The 16,308-nt window shown below is 62.3% G+C and overlaps 2 protein-coding genes across 6 annotated transcripts; one reads left to right on the top strand and one right to left on the bottom strand.

Moving 5' to 3' along the window:
• Positions 1–1,911: 1,911 nt before the first annotated feature.
• Positions 1,912–10,382, top strand: THPO (thrombopoietin). 2 transcript variants are annotated; one of them, XM_007068387.3, is made up of 5 exons: positions 1,912–2,138; positions 7,282–7,409; positions 8,356–8,442; positions 8,855–9,019; positions 9,234–10,382. In XM_007068387.3, the coding sequence occupies exons 1-5, from the start codon at positions 2,099–2,101 to the stop codon at positions 9,453–9,455; spliced, it is 642 nt and encodes a 213-aa protein (XP_007068449.2). In that variant the 5' UTR covers positions 1,912–2,098; the 3' UTR covers positions 9,456–10,382. The 2 variants fall into 2 exon arrangements, with proteins under 2 accessions (XP_007068449.2, XP_043378354.1); XM_043522419.1 differs by lacking the exon at positions 1,912–2,138 and having other exon boundaries at positions 4,174–7,409.
• A 791-nt stretch (positions 10,383–11,173) lies between these two features.
• POLR2H (RNA polymerase II, I and III subunit H) lies at positions 11,174–16,270 on the bottom strand. Of its 4 annotated transcripts, XM_043522420.1 has the most exons (6): positions 16,230–16,270; positions 15,294–15,535; positions 14,473–14,556; positions 13,718–13,811; positions 12,886–12,969; positions 11,174–12,371 (listed from the first exon to the last, which is right to left on the bottom strand). In XM_043522420.1, exons 2-6 carry the CDS (start codon positions 15,364–15,366, stop codon positions 12,254–12,256), a joined length of 453 nt encoding a protein of 150 aa, XP_043378355.1. In that variant the 5' UTR covers positions 15,367–15,535; positions 16,230–16,270; the 3' UTR covers positions 11,174–12,253. The 4 variants fall into 4 exon arrangements, with proteins under 4 accessions (XP_043378355.1, XP_037765125.1, XP_037765124.1 ...); XM_037909197.2 differs by lacking the exon at positions 16,230–16,270 and having other exon boundaries at positions 15,294–15,557; XM_037909196.2 differs by lacking the exon at positions 16,230–16,270 and having other exon boundaries at positions 12,886–13,017; positions 15,294–15,557.
• Between the last annotated feature and the right edge of the window lie 38 nt (positions 16,271–16,308).

A 16,308-nucleotide genomic window follows, 5' to 3' on the forward strand; every position in this document is an offset into this window, starting at 1 on the left:
GCTGTGAAGGAAGAGCCTCACCCCATCCCAAGAGGCACCTGCAACCTTGAGGATGCTGGGGTGCACACATGGAGCCCTCCTGGGGAACACTGGGGTGTATCCAGCTTCTGCCCATGCAGGAGCAGCTCCTCACTGGGGGTGAATGTGCTGGGGGTGGGGGGGTCTGCCCTTCCCCATTCCGCGCTGGCATCCTGGCACTCACCAGACAGAACTTCATGGGGTGGGGGCGAGGGGGGGGGTTTACAGGCCCCCCCGGGCAGGGGAGCTGAGGGTTTGACGCTCCAGGCTGGCTGTGTTTCACCCCTTCTCTTACTGAGCAGGGGGCAGCCTGGGCTTTCCACAGTTAAACCAATCCTGGGGGACTTTCATTAACAATTAACTTTGAGCAAATAGCTCGAGAGTCACTTCCCTGCAGAGCCCCTGCCTAGCTCCTGCACTGTCCCTTCCCCGGGCTGGGCCCCTGCCTGGTTCCAGTGGGCCACCACTTCCCTGGGCTGGGCCTCTGCCTGCTGGGCTCCTGCGGTCGCCCTTTCCCCGGCCCATGCCCATCTTCCACGGCTGCCCCTTCCCTGGGCCTGGGCCCCTGTCCCACAGTTGCCCCTTCCCCAGGCCCTAAGGATTCCACCAGCTGCCCCCTGGGCCTGGGGGCTCTGTGCCTGCTCCAGCTTCCTCCCCTGTCCCTTCCTGACTTGCAATCTGCTCTGGGCTCCCAAAGCTCACACCTCCCTGCCCCGCCCCAGAGCTGTGTGCCCTTCCCACTGCCCCACTGTATGGACTGCTCGGCTGTTTGCGCCTGGTCTGGACAGGGTTTTCCAGCGGCCGCTCGCGGTGAGGAGTCCAGAGGGACTGGCTAGTTTGGATGGGACATGCCGGTCACATGGTATCGGCTTGGTTCCCTGGCTGGTTCCCTGGTTCAAAGAGCTCTAGCGCCTAGAATCCGATTCCTTCCCGGGAATCTTCTCAGCTCTGCCCTGCACCCCCACTGGGACAGATGACTGAGTCCAAGGGTGACCCCAGAGATGCCCCAGGGGCCCAGTGCAGAGGACAGTGCCTGGAGGCACTTCTGTGGGGTAGCAGGAGCTGAGCAGGTGATAAAGCCCAGGGACGAGGCTGAGAGTAGCTCTGAGGATGCTGGAAATGGGGCTGCCCATTCTTTGCATTAGTGTGAACCCGACATGGCTTGATTGCCTGACACGGACATGAGGGTAACGGGCCCCTTACAGCTCCCAGGGCAGATGTGTGTGTGTTCCTCTGGATGGTGGATGCTGGGGGTCTGGGGCAGGATTATCACCAGCATCTCTGTGTGTCACTTAGGGGACCTTGCGGGGTGGGGTGGGGTTTGCATCCCTGAGCCCAGAGGCCAGGACTCCAGTGCCAGGGAGAGTGAAGGGGGTGCTGGGAGCAGGTCCACCATGGAACTGGAATTTCCCTTCTCTGCTCACTAATTGTACCGTCTCCATTTCAGGTGGTGCCGAGAGCAGCCCGTGAGCCCTGACCTCCTGGCTGGATCGTTGGGGCTTTCTGGGGGAACCAGCCAGCTGTGTAGCCCAAAGCAGACACCCTTGCAGGCCTCCAGCAGTGGGGAGCCAGCGCCAGGCCCCCAGCTTGCATGCCGTTCACTCTTTGGGGCACTCAAGTTCCCACAGTCCGTGCTGTGAGAGCAGGTGGGCAGGAGACGCGGACCCAGCGGGAAGCGGGGCTCAACCGGCTCGTGCAGAGAGGGAGCTGGTGGGGCTGGTTCATGGCACGAGCTGTATCGCGCACCAGTGGGTGAGCACAGCGAGGTGGCTGCCTCCGAGATCCCAGCCTGTGTGCACAGCTCCAGCGCTGCGAGCCAAGGAGGAAGCCGGGGGAAGCAGGAAGCCTTCCCAAGGGCTTGCGCTCTGTGCCCCAGTGCCTTCCCTCGGAGGTCAAACAACACAACAGGAAGCCTTGCTGTGGTCACTCGGCAGCGGGAGCTGGGCAGCGTCACTCGGGGGCTCTCCTGTCCCCTGTCCCACGGCCCAGTCCTCCTGCCCCGCCAAGAGCCTGGGCTAAAGCTGCCCTAAATGGAAGCCGGACGGGAGCAGGAGCCCAGCCGCTGGCCCCGGGGAGAAAGATGCAGTGCAGAGACGGCCAGCTTAGCATGGAGTTGAACAGTGAGTGCTGGGCTGGGGGTGGACAGGGACAGGGCACCCCCCAAGTCTGGGCATGGGCAGGGGGGTGGAGTCTCACACCTGGGCAGGGATAGACAGAGCTCCAGAGCGGGCCCTGCTTGGTCCGGGGCAGGACTGGTCCCTGCAGCCCAGTGTCCAGGGCTGTGCCCATGACTGCGGGGATGAGGCCTCTCCCGCTTGGGAATGTGGGGCTCAGAGCTATTGGCCGGGCACCTCCCAGACCTGTAACATCAGTGACTGTGCCGGCCCGAGACAGCCCAAGTGCCCCCGGGTGCCACAGACTGCCCTCCAGCCCCTGGGTCACACAGAGCACCCCGTCCCCCCGGGCTGATGGGGCGTCTCTCACTGCTTTGCCTGCGCTCAGTCCTTCAGGAAAGGGAATCCCCAACCTGCCTGCCCCTGCCCCAAACAGCCTCAGCACCGAGCGCCAGCAGAGGGAGAGGGGGCAGGCCAGGCTCTGCTTGGCTCACAACCTTGTTCCCATCACACGGACCAGATCAACCTGTCCGTGCATTGGAGGCTTTCACGCTGTAGGGGACTGAGGATGGGGGCGGGGGGGCTGCCAGGGACGGGAGGGCAGGGCTGGGCTGATGGGGAGCGAGAGGCAGGGGCCAAGTGGGTCTGGTGACAATGAAGGGGCAGTGACCAGGGGATGACAGGGACGGAGGGGCAGGGCAGGGCCAGGTGGGAGTGATGGAGACGGAGGGGCAGGGCCGGGTGGGAGTGATGGAGACGGAGGGGCAGGGCTGGGCTGGGTGGGGGTGATGGGGGTGGAGGGGCAGGGCCGGGTGGGGGTGATGGGGATGGAGAGGCAGGGCCGGGCCGGGCGGGAATGATGGAGACGGAGGGGCAGGGCTGGACCGGGCGGGAGTGATGGAGATGGAGGGGCAGGGCTGGGCTGGTGGGGGTGATGGGGATGGAGGGGCAGGGCCAGGTGGGGGTGATGGGGGTGGAGGAGCAGGGCCGGGTGGGGGTGATGGGGACGGAGGGGCAGGGCAGGGCCAGGTGGGGGTGATGGGGACGGAGGGGCAGGGCAGGGCCGGGTGGGGGTGATGGGGACGGAGGGGCAGGGCAGGGCCGGGTGGGGGTGATGGGGACGGAGGGGCAGGGCTGGGCCGGGCGGGAGTGATGGAGACGGAGGGGCAGGACTGGGTGGGAGTGATGGGGACGGAGGGGCAGGGCTGGGCCAGAGCGATGGAGACGGAGGGGCAGGGCCGGGTGGGGGTGATGGGGACGGAGGGGCAGGGCTGGGCCGGGCGGGAGTGATGGAGACGGAGGGGCAGGACTGGGTGGGAGTGATGGGGACGGAGGGGCAGGGCTGGGCCAGAGCGATGGAGACGGAGGGGCAGGGCCGGGTGGGGGTGATGGGGACGGAGGGGCAGGGCAGGGCCGGGTGGGGGTGATGGGGACGGAGGGGCAGGGCCGGGCTGGGTGGGAGTGATGGAGACGGAGGGTCTGGGCCAGGTGGGGGTGATGGGGACGGAGGGGCAGGGCAGGGCCGGGTGGGAGTGATGGAGACGGAGGGACAGGGCCGGGCCGGGTGGGGGTGATGGGGCTGGAGGGGCGGGGCAGGGCAGGGCCGGGTGGGAGTGATGGAGACGGAGGGGCAGGGCCGGGCGGGCGTGATGGAGACGGAGGGGCAGGGCAGGGCAGGGCTGGGTGGGGTTGATGGGGACTGACAGGCAGGGCAGGGCAGGGCCGCTACAGCAAAGGCCTGGGATGCTCAAAGCAGCTGAGTAGCAAGGAGCCTCTCCCAGGGGACTCAAGGGGAGACGCCAGGCTCCTGAGCTCACAGACTCACCGGCCGAGCGGAGCGAGCTTACCCACAGGCCAGAGAATCCCCGTCCCGAGCTCAGGACTCCCCTGGAACTAGCGCGTCTCTGTTAGAGACCCAGGGCTCCGAGTGCGGGGAATCGGCCCCCCAGCAGAGCGGTGCCGGCCCCGTCACTGCAGGAAGGGTCGCTGCCTCTGGAGAGTGCAGGGCCCGGGAGCTGCCTGGGGCAGGGCGGGGGTTTCTGGGACGCAGTGTACAGAGAACACTGGCATTCCCCGAAATGCTCTCAGCCGTGTGTGACGCTGCCCGTGACGTAGAGCCCGTCCGCGTCTGTGCCGAGGCCACCGAAGAGGAACCTGCGTCTAGAGTCGCTCGCGGTGCAAATGCGCCTTATCAGCGGGATGAGAGTGCGACGCACACGGCCAGCTAAGGAAGCCATTTATCCTCCCCTATCGCTGCCCCGCTTCCTGGGGATGGAGCCCAGCAGGAAACATGGCCCCATTTCACTTTTGCAGTGGATACTTGTGGTTCTCCTGCCAAGGGGCACTGTCAAGTAGGTGGGTCCAATGTTTCAGAGTGTAGAACCCCTCATTCTAGAGGGAGCTGGTGGCCTAGAGCTCATGGCCTCCCTTTGGGAGACCTTGTTTGCCACGCTTTAACCATTCACGCTGAAATTTTCCATGCCTGGGATCTGCCTCCGGCTGAATCTTTTGGGAAAGTTTCAGCTAAAACGATTCTGTTAGATGAGAGGAAAATATGTCGTTTTGCCCATGTTAAGAAAACACTTGCAAGTGTTTGGGTGGGAAACTCTCGCACCCCCCAGCTTTGGAGTAGGGCTTTGAGATTTGGCAAAAGGGTTGCCCTGGTGGGAGTGATTTGCCTTTTGCCGACCCTGTAAAAACCAACCCAAATTCGGCCACGTTATAAGCCGCTGAAAAAATCTGAGTTTGCAAAAGAGATTTGTTCTAGTTTGGCAGCTAAATTCCCCAAAGGTTTCATCTGCACTGAGCATGCTCCAACCCTCGCAGTGCCCAGGCTGCAGCCAGACCCCATCCACAGAGGGCAAATGAGCGTGTCCCACCCTCAGCTGGCCTTTCCCTGCAATTGTTGCTCTGGACATCAGCAGCCTGAGACTCTCCTGTGCTCTCGGTGCGCCGCCTGCTGGGGCCCAGGCAGCAGGGGAACTGGCGAGGAAACTGGACAGACGCAGAGGAGAGAGGATTGGGGGTGCCTGGAGTCTGGCTGCAGAAGGGGGCAGAGAACTTGTTAGAGTGGGGGTGGGCAAGGAGCTGGGGGACAGAGATCGGCTGTGTGTGGGGGGATCTAGGTAAACAGTGGCAGAGACAGGCTGCAGCAGGTATATGCTGGGTGGACTGTTAAAGAAGGGGTTGTAACCACTAGATCACACTCCCCTCCGCAATCTGGAATCGATCCCAGAAGTCTTCCGTCTCACCATTCCTCTGCTGTCGGCAAGCAGCTGTGACGGCCGCAGTGCATCCGCACAAGTGGACCAAAGGAAGGTTGCGGGGCTTGACTTTGCAACTGTAATGTCCTTTTACCATTGTTTTCCGGCTGTAATAGTCACATTTGTTCCACTGTCGTCTCAGTTCATTGGAAAGCATTGGAGTTGGCCTCAGCCTTTCCCTGCCACATTCCCGCACCTGCAGTTGCAGCTGCTCCCTGAGAAGCCGAAAGTGAAACGGCACGGGGCTAGCAGGGGGACATTGCCTGGCCCAAGCTGATGCGGTTGCGAGTGGGAGGGAAATGAGCTGCTTACCTGGGACGGTTACTCTCCAGGAGTTAGCAGTTCAGGGAAGGGCTTCTGTTTGGAAACCCGCTGACGTTCAGCCTGGCACGGCCTTCCAAAGCCCCTTAGCTAGTAACAGCCATATGGCCCAGTGGGTAGGGCCCTGAGCTAGGAGACCCGGGTTCTGGTCCTGCCATGGACATGCTGAAGGGGCTTGGGCGAGTCACCTCTCCTCTCTGTTCTGCTTCCAACCCTTTGTCTGTTTGGACTGTGAGCTAATCAGGGCAGGGACTGTCTCAGTGTGTTTGTACAGCACCAAGCACAGCAAGGCCTGATTTGGTAGAGGGCTGTCGGTGCCACTCTGGTGTTATGAACTGGTCTAGTCACCCCCACAAAGGGGCTTTCTGTCTGAAGATGCCCTAGCCACCTGTGGGGCAACACACACGTTAATCCATCCCAGCAGCCTTCCGGCTCCCTTACTGGGGCCAGAGGGCATCTCTGGGAAGATTCCCTAACCTTAAAACTGTTTCCCTCTTGCTCCGTTTCTCCTTCTCACATTTCTGCCACCCCTTTGCCTGGCAGATCCCCTCATCCCTCCCCAGACCCGAGCTGCTTTGGAAAGAAACAGCTCTTTTTTTAAAAAAAGCACCCACCGTACCCAATTCTCCCTGCCTGGCACCGTGGGTCATTTACACCTGTGCAGGTGGGTGTATCAGACGCCCCCTGCTGGCAAGCGGAGAATTCGTGCACAGCGGTGAATGGCGACGCGGGGGCCCACAGAGGGGCAGTCAGGCCCAGCCCCTCCTTTGCCCCGCTCTTGGCTAGACAGGGATCAAAGCTGTGTCGACAAGACAGTGTGGGCTTTAACGTGAGCTAGGCTGGCGGAGTGAAAGTTTAGGCCTGAGCTGGAATGTGAGCAGTTTCACACGTGTTAAAGGACGAGTGCATGGGCTGCCTTAGACTTTTCTCACACGTTCGACCGTGCTCCAGTGCAGGGTAGGAGAGGAGGGGGATGTCCCACTCCCAGTGGGGCAGGGAGCTAGGCAGGTGCCCAGCACTGAGCCAGGGGTGACTGGCTCGGTTTTGGAGCTCAGCTCGTTTTGACTTAAAGCGCTAGCCTCAGGGCGGACAAGTAAATCACTGTCCTGCCTGGCAGGTAGTGGGTGGGGTGCGTGACTACCCAGAAGGAGAAGGCAGGAGAAACAGCTGGAGAAGCACGTGTGGCCCAGCATGAGTCTCCATCAATGCGGCGCCCACAGGCTGCAGGGAGGGGCGGGTGAGCCACGCCTGGCTGCGCACCAACTAAATAACCGCAGGTGCTGAAACCAGGAGAGGGCAACTCAGACAGGGCCAGCATGTAGCCAGGTAAAAGCCCCAGGGGCCTAGAGACGGGACAATAGGCCTGTGCTAACCCTGGAGAACGGCCCAAGAACTGACCTGTGGGTGTGAGATGGGGGCACAGCTCTCCCTGGGCGGGGTGTGGGGAGGCAAGCTAGGGGAGATTCTTGGGCTTTTCCCCATGGAGCGGGCGCACAGGTCTCCTGGCTGGGCTCTGCCCTCGGGGAAGTCTGGCCCATGCTGTCTTTCCCTTTGGTTGCCCTCAGGGCTGCTGCTCCTCACAGCATTCCTCCTCCACATCAAGCTGTCCAGGACGAGCCCGGCCCGGCTGGTCTGCGACAACCGGCTGATCCAGAAGTACATCAGCGAAGCCAAGGACATGGAGAAGAGAGTGGTAAGGAGACACGCTCCAGCCCGGCTAACCAGGAGCTCCCCACAGCCAGGGCTCCTGCCCGGGCCCCTACAGCACCCGCTGCTGGGAGCGCCCCCTCAGCCAGCCCTCCTGCCCGGGCCCCTACAGCGCCCCCTGCTGGGAGCGCCCCCTCAGCCAGCCCTCCTGCCCGGGCCCCTACAGCGCCCCCTGCTGGGAGCTCCCCCTCAGCCAGCCCTCCTGCCCGGGCCCCTACAGCCCCCTGCTGGGAGCTCCCCCTCAGCCAGCCCTCCTGCCCGGGCCCCTACAGCGCCCCCTGCTGGGAGCGCCCCCTCAGCCAGCCCTCCTGCCCGGGCCCCTACAGCGCCCCCTGCTGGGAGCGCCCCCTCAGCCAGCCCTCCTGCCCGGGCCCCTACAGCGCCCCCTGCTGGGAGCTCCCCCTCAGCCAGCCCTCCTGCCCGGGCCCCTACAGCCCCCTGCTGGGAGCTCCCCCTCAGCCAGCCCTCCTGCCCTGCTCCCTACAGAGCCCCCTGCTGGGAGAGGCTGGGGCTGGCACAGCTGGGAGCTCCCCCACAGCCAGAGCTCCCACCTGAGCCCCTACAGCACCCCCTGCTGGGAGAGGCTGGGAGCTCCCCCACAGCCAGTGCTCCTGCCTGGCCCCCTAAAGCACCCCCTGGTGGGAGAGGCTGGGACTGGCACAGCCGGGAGCTCCCCCCACAGCCAGCGTTCCTCCTGCCCGGCCCCCTACAGCGACCCCTGGTGGGAGAGGCTGGGATCACACAAACTTCAGAGGAAGGAAGGCAGAGAAATATCCTGCCTGGCCAGCTGTGCGGCACAGCCCCAGCAAGGCCTCCACTCCTCCTGAGCCTGTGCTCATTCCGTCTCTTGCCCCTAGAGCTGGCCCCACGGGCTGGGCTCTCCTAGGCCTGTTGGCGTCTCACTCGGTGCTTTCCACCTCCTCTCCCCATAGAGCCAGTGCCAGGAGCTCCCCTCACTCTCCCAGCCCCTTCCTCTGCCCATGGTGGACTTCAGCCTCCGGGAATGGAAAACAAAGACAGTGAGTAAGGCCAGGGGCCCTGGGGGACAGGCTTGGGGTGGGGTGGGTCCAGGAGTTCCAGCTCTTCCCTGGCCAGGAAGGGGAAGATGATCACTCAGCCCATCACAGAGGGGGCAGCAGACACAGGGAGGAGTCCCTGAGGGGAGGGGGATATTTGTTCCTCTGCTGGCTGCTGCCCATGGGCTCAACAGGGGGCAGTCTTGCTCTCTAGGGATCCCCCTTGCAGGCTCCCTCGCCCCCTGCTGGTGGGGTGATGCCAGTGTCCACGTTCCCATCAGGCTGCTGGGTTAGGAGACGTGGGAAGGACTGGGGCTCTCTCCCCTGAGTCCCTGCCTGCGGCTAGGGGGCCCCAACCCCTGCAGCACTGGGGCCAGGCACTCACGCCCCCCTCTCCCTTCTCTGTCCCTGTCAGAATGAGACAAAAAGGCAGGAAATCCTCGGTGACCTGGCGCTGCTGGTGGACGCGGTGACCGCTGTGCAGGGCCATGTGAGGCAGGAGTGTGCGGCTGCCCTCCTGGGGCAGCTCTACAAGAAAGCCAACTCCTTCCTCCTGCTCCTGCAGACCTTCAGCTGGCAGGTGAGACCCCTTCTGCCCAGCCCCAGCCTTGCCCCTCTTCCCCCATCAGCCCTGCCCAGCCCACCCCCATCACAGCAGGGTGAAGAGCTCACCTTGCTCTTCTCTAAGCCCGGAGTCCCAGCTGCAGATTTGGCCCCGGACGGTGACGCTGAAGGGGATTGCTCAGGGCGGGGGAAGCTGTGTGTCTGAGTGCCCGTTCTCTGTCTTGGGACAGGTCAGTGCCTGGCAGCCGGACCGCGCCTCCCGGACAACCCTGCAGAGCCACCCCAGCGTAATCTTCCTGGTCTACCGGCAGCTTGTGCAAGGCAAGCTGCGCTTCCTGTTCCATGACCTGGCAAAGGATTTCTGCCGGGAAGGAAGCCAAAGGGTGCCAGAGCCCCCAAGTACCCCATGTCCCCAGCTGCCTCAAGGGGACAGTGAAAGCCCTGCCTCATGATGGAGGCACCCACGAGACCACAGGTGGAGACAAGTTGGGAAGGAAGCAGATCCTGCCCCCTCCCACTCTCTAGCGATTGGGGGAAGAGCAGGGCAGAGAGGACCCTGCTGGAGCAGAGGAGGTCACACCCAAGGACAAGAAAGGGGGCTTCTTCAGTCCTAGAGAGGCCCCCCATTTCTGCATTGGTTAATATCGACTCACAGCGAAGACTTGAGAGCTGAGCAAAAAGGGGCCTGGCCCCCATGAGACTGGTTGGGGCCAGAGGATGCGGTGTCAGCTCTGCACATCCCAGGAAAGGGAGAGGACGCTGCCCTCCAGGGAGGAGCTCCTGTGGGCGCACAGTGAGGCAGGACTCATTGGCATGGGGCCTCTGAATCCAACCAACACACGTGCAACACGTGCGGACTCGTCCCCGCCCCAGGGCACGTGTGAGAGAACTCACTCCCCATCCACCAGCCCTGTCTCCAGCCGACCACTGCGTAATCCAGCCCAGCACCGCGGGGTGGGGGACTCGCTGTGCCAGGGGATCAGCCGGCAGAACGCAGCTGTGGGCTAAGGCACTTGCGGGTGCACGACCCTGCAGCCCCAAGGCTCGTGCCCCCAGCTCTCCATGTGTCACCGCAGCCCAGCCTCCCCGCAGGGAGGATGTTGCTGTACTTGCTGCTTATCACGACGGTGGAAGCGGAAAGGAGACGGATTCGGGCTGCTCGCTAGAGTTAAGGATCAGGAAGGGGGCGGGTGTCTTTTACTGGGAAAACGTCTTACGATTAAAGAGCTTATTTTTCTAAAGAGCCCTGTGATCTCGCTTAGCGGGGGAGCAAAGCTCACCGGCAACTGTGGGATCCGGGGCTAGCGCTGGGACCCGGGCCTGCTCGCTGGGGGCCCATGCACAGGGGGGCGCCAGCCTTTTTACTGGGGGGCCAGACTCTCTCCTCCACCCAGCTCCCTATCCTGCTCTGGAGGGTGTGTGTGGGGGCTGAGAACCAGCCCCACCCTCCCCTAAGAATGAGGTATCCAGCGCCCTCCTATGGCCACTGCAGGAACGGCAGGCAGACAGGTGCCTTTTCCAGAAACAGAGCAAGCTCCGGTTTTCACACTTTCTCCTAGCCTGGCCCGCTTCCCAGGCTAAAGCATCTCGCAGGCATCTCCCCTCTGACCCCTACCCTGCAGCAATTTCTAGGCTGAATTACATGGAAGGAAACAGCATTATAGAGACCATGTCTACACTACAGGCACTACGTCACGCAGACACTTCCTACAGCCTGCTGCATTCTTCCTCCACGCCCCCTCTAAAACCCAATCCCCACTGCCTGCCACCCCACTCCCGTTCTCGGCTCTCCTGGGAGTTTCGGGGCCATTCGCACCTCTGATCAGAGTGGATTTTTCACTAAGGAAACTCCAGGCAGCAGAGAGGAATCTAAGGGCCAGGATCCAGCCCGCGAATGAAATCAGCGAGACTGAGCATGCTCAATAGAGCTGCGTCTGGTTACACTGGCTGGCTCTGCATCTGGCTTTCAGGCCTTCCCTCCACCAGAAAGGGCACGAGCCCCTGGGCCGGCAGAACTTGTCCCAGCCCCCCAAACAAAAAACTCTATTGGCAAAAGCCCCTTTTCGCAGGTGGAGTGGACTTTTGCTGCCATAGCTACTTTGGAAAAACTCTACCTGTGACCGGTCACTAAGGGCCACCCCATGTGTTGGAAGACTTGGCTCACAAGCTCTCCGGCAGGGGGAGCCCTCTCCCCTTTTTATTGAGGCTGCACAAATAGCAGGTCCCAAAACTTTTTACAGTCATAACCCAGGGTTACAGTCTGGATATAGCCAGAAAAGACTGGCGTGGGGAAGGGAGGACAACAGCAGAGTCAACTCGGAGACAAAATGAAGCGTCTAGCCCTTAGAGTCGCAAAGGAAACCTTCCAGTGTAACTAGTGCAGCTGTGCCTGAAACAAGGGACCGACACAGTCAGGTCTGCGCACCTAGAAGCCAGAGTGCAGAAAGAGGTGAACTCCCCATCTTAAAACCAGTGGTTTTAGCTGTGTCACTGCTGATGGTTTTAGCAGGACGTCGGGACTGGAGCTCTCGCACCAGAGCGTAGCAATCTACGGGGCTGAAGCGTTTGATTCGATCCCTGTGGTCCTAGTCCTGGCCAGTCTCACAATGTCGCATCTCCTTGGCACCTCTCATTTCCCCGCCCCCACATCTCACACGTGCTAGAGTGACCTAAGCAGAGACACATCCGAAGAACCCACTTTAGTAAAGAACCAGGTGGGGCTGGCTCATAACGATTCCCTGTCCTGCTCCCAGCCAACACAGAGGCCACGAAACACAAGGACTGCTGGAAATGGTGCAGACATTTGCCATGCAGCCAGCAGAGTGGAGCCGACAGGGAAGCACCCCACAGCCAGTATGGGAAAGGAGGGGTCTGGAAAGGAGCCTGCGGCACACACGGCAGCCACTCACCATCGCCTCCAGCCAGGGACCTGCCTAGAGCTATCCCCCTGCTCACGAGGGGCAGAGCGCTGGCCTGGAACAGGAGTGGGCTGCAGGCCCCAGCAGAGGGGCATTATTGGCAGAACTGCAGGTGGTGCAGGGATCTGGACCAGCAGGGAGTACAACAGCCTAGTGGCTCCCTTTTTGCGTCACTCCAGAGGGTCCTGATGGGCCAAAAGAGCTGAAATCCAGCGGCCGTTGAACACAAGGGTCCCAGTCTCGGCCAGCAAGGCTGTGTTGATTTGCAAAGCCTGCGTGTGAGGCAGGGTCCCAGCTGCAGCCGCAGTCCCCAGCTGCTCGGCCCCCTGCGGTTAGAAGGCCAGTTTCTTCATCAGGAGGTAAACCCTGGAATCCACTTCGAAGCCATGCAGGTTGTTGGCATCTCCCTGGAGTCTCATGAGCAGACCCCCGTAGGACACGTAGGCAGAACTAGGGCAGGAGAGGGGCAGAGGTGAGAACAGGATCCCATGGATCAGGGAGGGGGCATCACACCCAGGTTCCAGAAGCCTGAGTAGCCAAGAGGCAGCCACAGTTGCTCACCTCCCCAGTGTCAGCGGCCCTACTCGTGGCTAAAGGGAGCCCCTGGCTATGGCCTCCAGCCATCACCTCTGGGAATTAGGAGCCTGCTACGTGAGAGGAGTGCAGTGGACAGAGCTCAGTGCCCCGGTGTTCCCCTTAGGGATCCACTAGGGACTCTGGGCAGGACCATGTTGCTCCCTCCCTTGACTACCCCAAGCTCCAGGCACCGCGCTTTGGAGGGGCACAGAACCGCACCACCTCTTGTGGACAACGGGGGAGTGGCACGGGGGTAGGGGCAAGCAGGGCACTTACAGGCGTGTGGCTGCCTCAGTGGATGGGTGCCCTTTGGAGGGGCACAGAACCGTACCACCTCTCGTGGACAACAGGGGAGTGGCACGGGGGTAGGGGCAAGCAGGGCACTTACAGGCGTGTGGCTGCCTCTGTGGATGTTTCATCGCCCTCAATCCTGTACACCTTCCCGTACATCACATATTCAAACTGGTCGGCCCTGCGTGCAACAAGACACCAGGGGTGGAGAGAGACAGACCTGACCCTCCTGCCCAAAGCAAACATCCACTGGGGTAAAGCACCAGATGGTTCCTGGAAAACCACCTGGGGCCCTCTGCACTCCTGCAATGGCCCCGAATGTAGCCAGCCACATGAGCACAGTCCGGCCTCTGCCCCCACAGCACACAGGGATGCTCAAGAGACGTGCGATCCAGCCCTACGGAGTCACCAATGGCCACCGCCAGCCCAAGCAGCAAGTAACCCCCTGGTGAATAGGAAGCGGGAGCTACAGACCCAGGGCTGCCAAGAACAGGTAGGGGCTGCTCAGATATGACAGCGATGATGTATAAATAGTCACAGACACAAGAGAATTTAGAAACCAAAAAAGAAACAGAGATTGGATAAAAGTGAAAGATGAGAAGGAAAACCGAGAGAGAGGAAAAGTGAATAGGGGCAGGACAAGAGAGCGGGCACCAAGCAAACGCGCCAGGAGACAGAGCAGTACCCCGCTGCCAACAGACCACAAGGGGACTCCACCAGACAAAGGCTGGGAACTCGTTAGCCCCTTCTCCCAGATGCTTAAAGGCCAAAGTCATCAGGCAGCGACGCTGACCCATGACAGCTCCCCAACTCCACGCTTTCCCCACTGTCAGTACCCCTTGGTTCACTGCCCTCAGCCAGCTCGGATCCCCACAAGAGTTGACCATACCCGACCCAAGGGGAATTCCTACTGAGGACTGCCCCATTACCTGGACGGCCTGTCGTCAGTGGGATTATACTCCCCATCATCCAGGGTCCCATCTTCATACAAAGTGCTGGCGATAACCAGGCGGAATTTGTCACCTGAACCACACAATAGAGAGCAGGAGGTAAAAGGCAAGCCTCCAAGGAGGCCAGCTGCTCACAGCCACACCTGTCACAGGCCACACGTTCTCATGCACACAAGGGCAGGGGAAAAGGGAGCAACACAGAAACCAGAGCACACCAGGAGTATTAGCTGTATGTTAATTCAAAGGTGCTCGATGGCAAAGACGAGCGAGCTACGTGCGAACTGGCTCCTAGCGCGATCTGCCCAGTCACCAGGGAACACAATATTCAGGGCTCCCAGCTCCAGAGAAGGTGATCAGGGACACTCAGCAGCGCATTCAGATGCCAGGTGATGCACTCGGAGTAGCACGGACCCCAGAGGTCATGGAGCTGTCAGGCAGGTGAAGAGCATCTCTCCTCACATCACAGCTGTTTGTGGCCACTGGACCTAAGTAATTAAATGCACTGAACGCATCCAAGGCCTCTTTCCTTCAGAATGGCAGCATGCACGTGAGGGCTTACTGCACTTTAAATCATACACTTCAGATGCACACCTTTCCTTAATTTGCATTCGTATCCTGGGTAGACAAGCCCTCAGTGTTATGGGCACCTCTGCCAGCAGCTGGCTCTTGCTCAGCAGGTGCTGCCTGTTACAGGGATGATCAGTTGCCAGCCTGCGGGCACCCTACATACGTACCCAGGTCCACGGGGTAGATCTGTATATTCACATCCAGGATTAGGTCCATTTTGAAAGACTCACTTTCACAGTGCAGGCGGGAAACTGGAAGAGAAGGAGCGGAAGCAGCAACACATGAAATACGGGGCCCTCGGTCCCGATCCAGCCCCAGATCCCAGGGGGAAGGAGGTGTTATTGGACCTGTCCCCTCTACGGCCTCAATTCCAATTTAGCCTCAGATCTGGGGTCGGGGGGTATTATGGAACCTGTCCCCCTGGGGCCTCAGTCCCAATCCAGCCCTCAAAGCGAGGGGGGAGGGAGGGTTAAGGGGCCTGCTCCCCTTAGGGCCTGGGTCCCAATCCAGCCCCAGATCCAGTGCGGTGGGGGGTTATGGGGCTGTTCCCCCGCCGGGGCCTGGGTCCCAATCCAGCCCCAGATCCAGTGGGGTGGGGGGTTATGGGGCTGTTCCCCTGCCGGGGCCTGGGTCCCGATCCAGCCCCAGATCCGGGGGGAGTGGGGGGGTTTATGGGGCTGTTCCCCCCCAGGGGTTGGGTCCCGATCCAGCCCCAGATCCGCGGTGGGGGGTTATGGGGCTGTTCCCCCCCGGGGCCTGGGTCCCGATCCAGCCCCAGATCCGGGGTGGGGGGGTTTATGGGGCTGTTCCCCCCTGGGGCCTTAGTCCCGATCCAGCCCCAGATCCGGGGTGGGGGGGTTTATGGGGCTGTTTCCCCCTGGGGCCCGATCCAGCCCCAGATCCGGGGGGTGGAGGGGGTTATGGGGCTGTTCCCTCTCGCGCCCTGGCGGGAGGAGCCCCGGGGGAGGGAGGCCCCGGCCTGACTCACCCCGGTCGAATTTCTTGCCCTCGGGGTCGATGTCCTTCACGTCGAAGATGTCCTCGAAGAGGATCCCAGCCATGGCGAGCGCGGGGCGGCGAGCGCGCGGCAGGGGCTCCGAGCCTCACTTCCGGCCGCCCTACGCCCGCTCGAGCCCACGCGGAGCCGCCATGTCAGTGCGGGGCGGAAACTCTTCTCCCCCCCGCCCCTAGCAGGGGCTGCGCATGCGTACAGGCTTCCTCGCTGCTCGCCTGACGGGCGGAAACGGGGCAAGTTCGTTTCCGTTTCCGCCCCCTGACTGGGGAGTCCCGGACGCCTGGGTTCTGTCCCTGTCTGCTCCACCTGCGGGCAGCGCCAGTAGGGGCGGGCGTTAGGTGCCCCGCCCCAGAGAGACCAGCCCCCCCCCCGCCTTCCCCTGGGGCCCGCGACCCCCGCCCCGCATAACCCCCGGGGGAAGGGGGGGACCGCCTGGCCGCAGGGGTGGGAGCCTCACCCGACCCCTGGGGGGGGGAGCGGGACTGTTGTGATAACTGCGGCGGGGGAGGGGGGGGGGGTATCCTGATCTCTCAGGCCCAGGGGTGTGTCTAGACTGGGGGTGGGGGGCACCCTTTAAACTCCCGGCTGCACGCGGCTACTGTTTCAAAACGCCCCGCGGTTCCCGCCCGGGGGGGGGGGGGGGTGTTCGCTGAGCTCTCCCCCCCTGCCCGCCGGCTCCAGGTCCCGGAGGGCCCGCCAAGGCCCGTGGCCGTGTCCGGCCAGAAGGCCTCCCCCCGCCCCTTCTTTGAGCCCCTGCCGTGGGGGGGCCCGGCTTGCAGCGGAGCAGACGCTGCCCGAGCGCCTGGGCTTGGCATCAACCAATTGCAATTAAATCTTGAAACCGCTCCTCCGCCCCGCTGTCCCTGAGACCCCCCGTCCCCGCCCTGCACGGGGGCCAATAACAGCCACCTGCGCGGGGGGGGGCACTGAGCTGCTTCTCCTTCAGAGGCGCCTGCGGCCAGGAGCGGGGCCCTGCCCACGCACACCT

Source organism: Chelonia mydas, chromosome 9 (assembly GCF_015237465.2).
Source record: "Chelonia mydas isolate rCheMyd1 chromosome 9, rCheMyd1.pri.v2, whole genome shotgun sequence".
Lineage (NCBI taxonomy): Eukaryota > Metazoa > Chordata > Testudines > Cheloniidae > Chelonia > Chelonia mydas.

Bases quoted from the DNA above. Each gene is read 5' to 3' on its own strand.
- THPO (XM_043522419.1), top strand. From the start codon at position 7,128: ATGGGGGCACAGCTCTCCCTGGGCGGGGTGTGGGGAGGCAAGCTAGGG. The intron at 7,410-8,355 runs GTAAGGAGACAC...CTCTCCCCATAG, and splicing joins AGGACATGGAGAAGAGAGTG to AGCCAGTGCCAGGAGCTCCC. The intron at 8,443-8,854 runs GTGAGTAAGGCC...TGTCCCTGTCAG, and splicing joins GGGAATGGAAAACAAAGACA to AATGAGACAAAAAGGCAGGA.
- POLR2H (XM_037909196.2), bottom strand. From the start codon at position 15,366: ATGGCTGGGATCCTCTTCGAGGACATCTTCGACGTGAAGGACATCGAC. The intron at 14,557-15,293 runs GTGAGTCAGGCC...CTTCTCTTCCAG, and splicing joins GGGCAAGAAATTCGACCGGG to TTTCCCGCCTGCACTGTGAA. The intron at 13,812-14,472 runs GTACGTATGTAG...TGTGTGGTTCAG, and splicing joins GATCTACCCCGTGGACCTGG to GTGACAAATTCCGCCTGGTT.